Genomic DNA, 669 nt, shown 5'->3' with positions numbered 1-669 from the left:
GACAGTACCTAGGTAAGGACTACTAGCCAGTCAGAAGCAGAGTATGAGGGCCCTGACTAGCAACAGACAGACGGGTTCACTGACCTCAGAACATTTGGTGCAGAACTTGGGCAGAAGTCTCTCTCGCCTCAAGAATTTCTCTTCTTTCTGTGGATAAAAATATATATAAACATATAATATAAATATCAAACTCATTAGACACATTAATGACTGACTTACGTATATTTCAGTTTATATCATTTGTAACATCATACTGAAAAGTGGATAGGCGGCTATTTTCTGCACGAGGAAGAGAGACACATGACAAACAGCGTGCGCCCTCTGAGGTTTCCTTAAATTCTCCTTTTCAGGGTATTTGCATAGAACTGATCCCCATAAGTTTCATATGAAAATGTTCGTAGTAAACTCAGCTTTCTATAGCGTGATGTCCACGTTTTTTTCTAGAGCTTCAACATTTTTGAATCCCATTTTACCCCTTTAGTAAAGTAAAGTTTTAGAGTGATTGTAGTGGCTATGACTGTTGAGTAGTTATCTGTCATTTTGCTATTAGATGCCATCAGAATGCCAATTATATTTTAATATGAGCAGATAAATTGCTTTTTAACCCTCACGTTGTCTTCATGTTGTCCCCATGTTGTCCTCATGTTGTCCTCATGTTGTCCTCATGTT

The 669-nt window shown here is 38.1% G+C and overlaps 2 protein-coding genes across 16 annotated transcripts in view; both read right to left on the bottom strand.

The window, feature by feature from the left end:
* nrcama (neuronal cell adhesion molecule a) overlaps positions 1-669 on the bottom strand; it is a 1,100,153-nt gene that overhangs the window by 857,793 nt on the left and 241,691 nt on the right. The window lies entirely within an intron of this gene.
* Positions 1-669, bottom strand: part of LOC116673016 (uncharacterized PE-PGRS family protein PE_PGRS10) — a 10,880-nt gene that overhangs the window by 8,160 nt on the left and 2,051 nt on the right. The window contains exon 2 of the mRNA XM_032505103.1: positions 85-147. Coding sequence (XP_032360994.1) covers positions 85-147 — 63 coding nt within the window. The remainder of the gene's footprint in view (positions 1-84; positions 148-669) is intronic.

The sequence above is a fragment of the Etheostoma spectabile genome, chromosome 23 (genome assembly GCF_008692095.1).
Source record: "Etheostoma spectabile isolate EspeVRDwgs_2016 chromosome 23, UIUC_Espe_1.0, whole genome shotgun sequence".
In the NCBI taxonomy this organism is placed as follows: Eukaryota; Metazoa; Chordata; class Actinopteri; order Perciformes; family Percidae; genus Etheostoma; species Etheostoma spectabile.
Note: the sequence above shows the minus strand (reverse complement) of the source record. Positions and strands in the feature narration are given on the sequence as shown.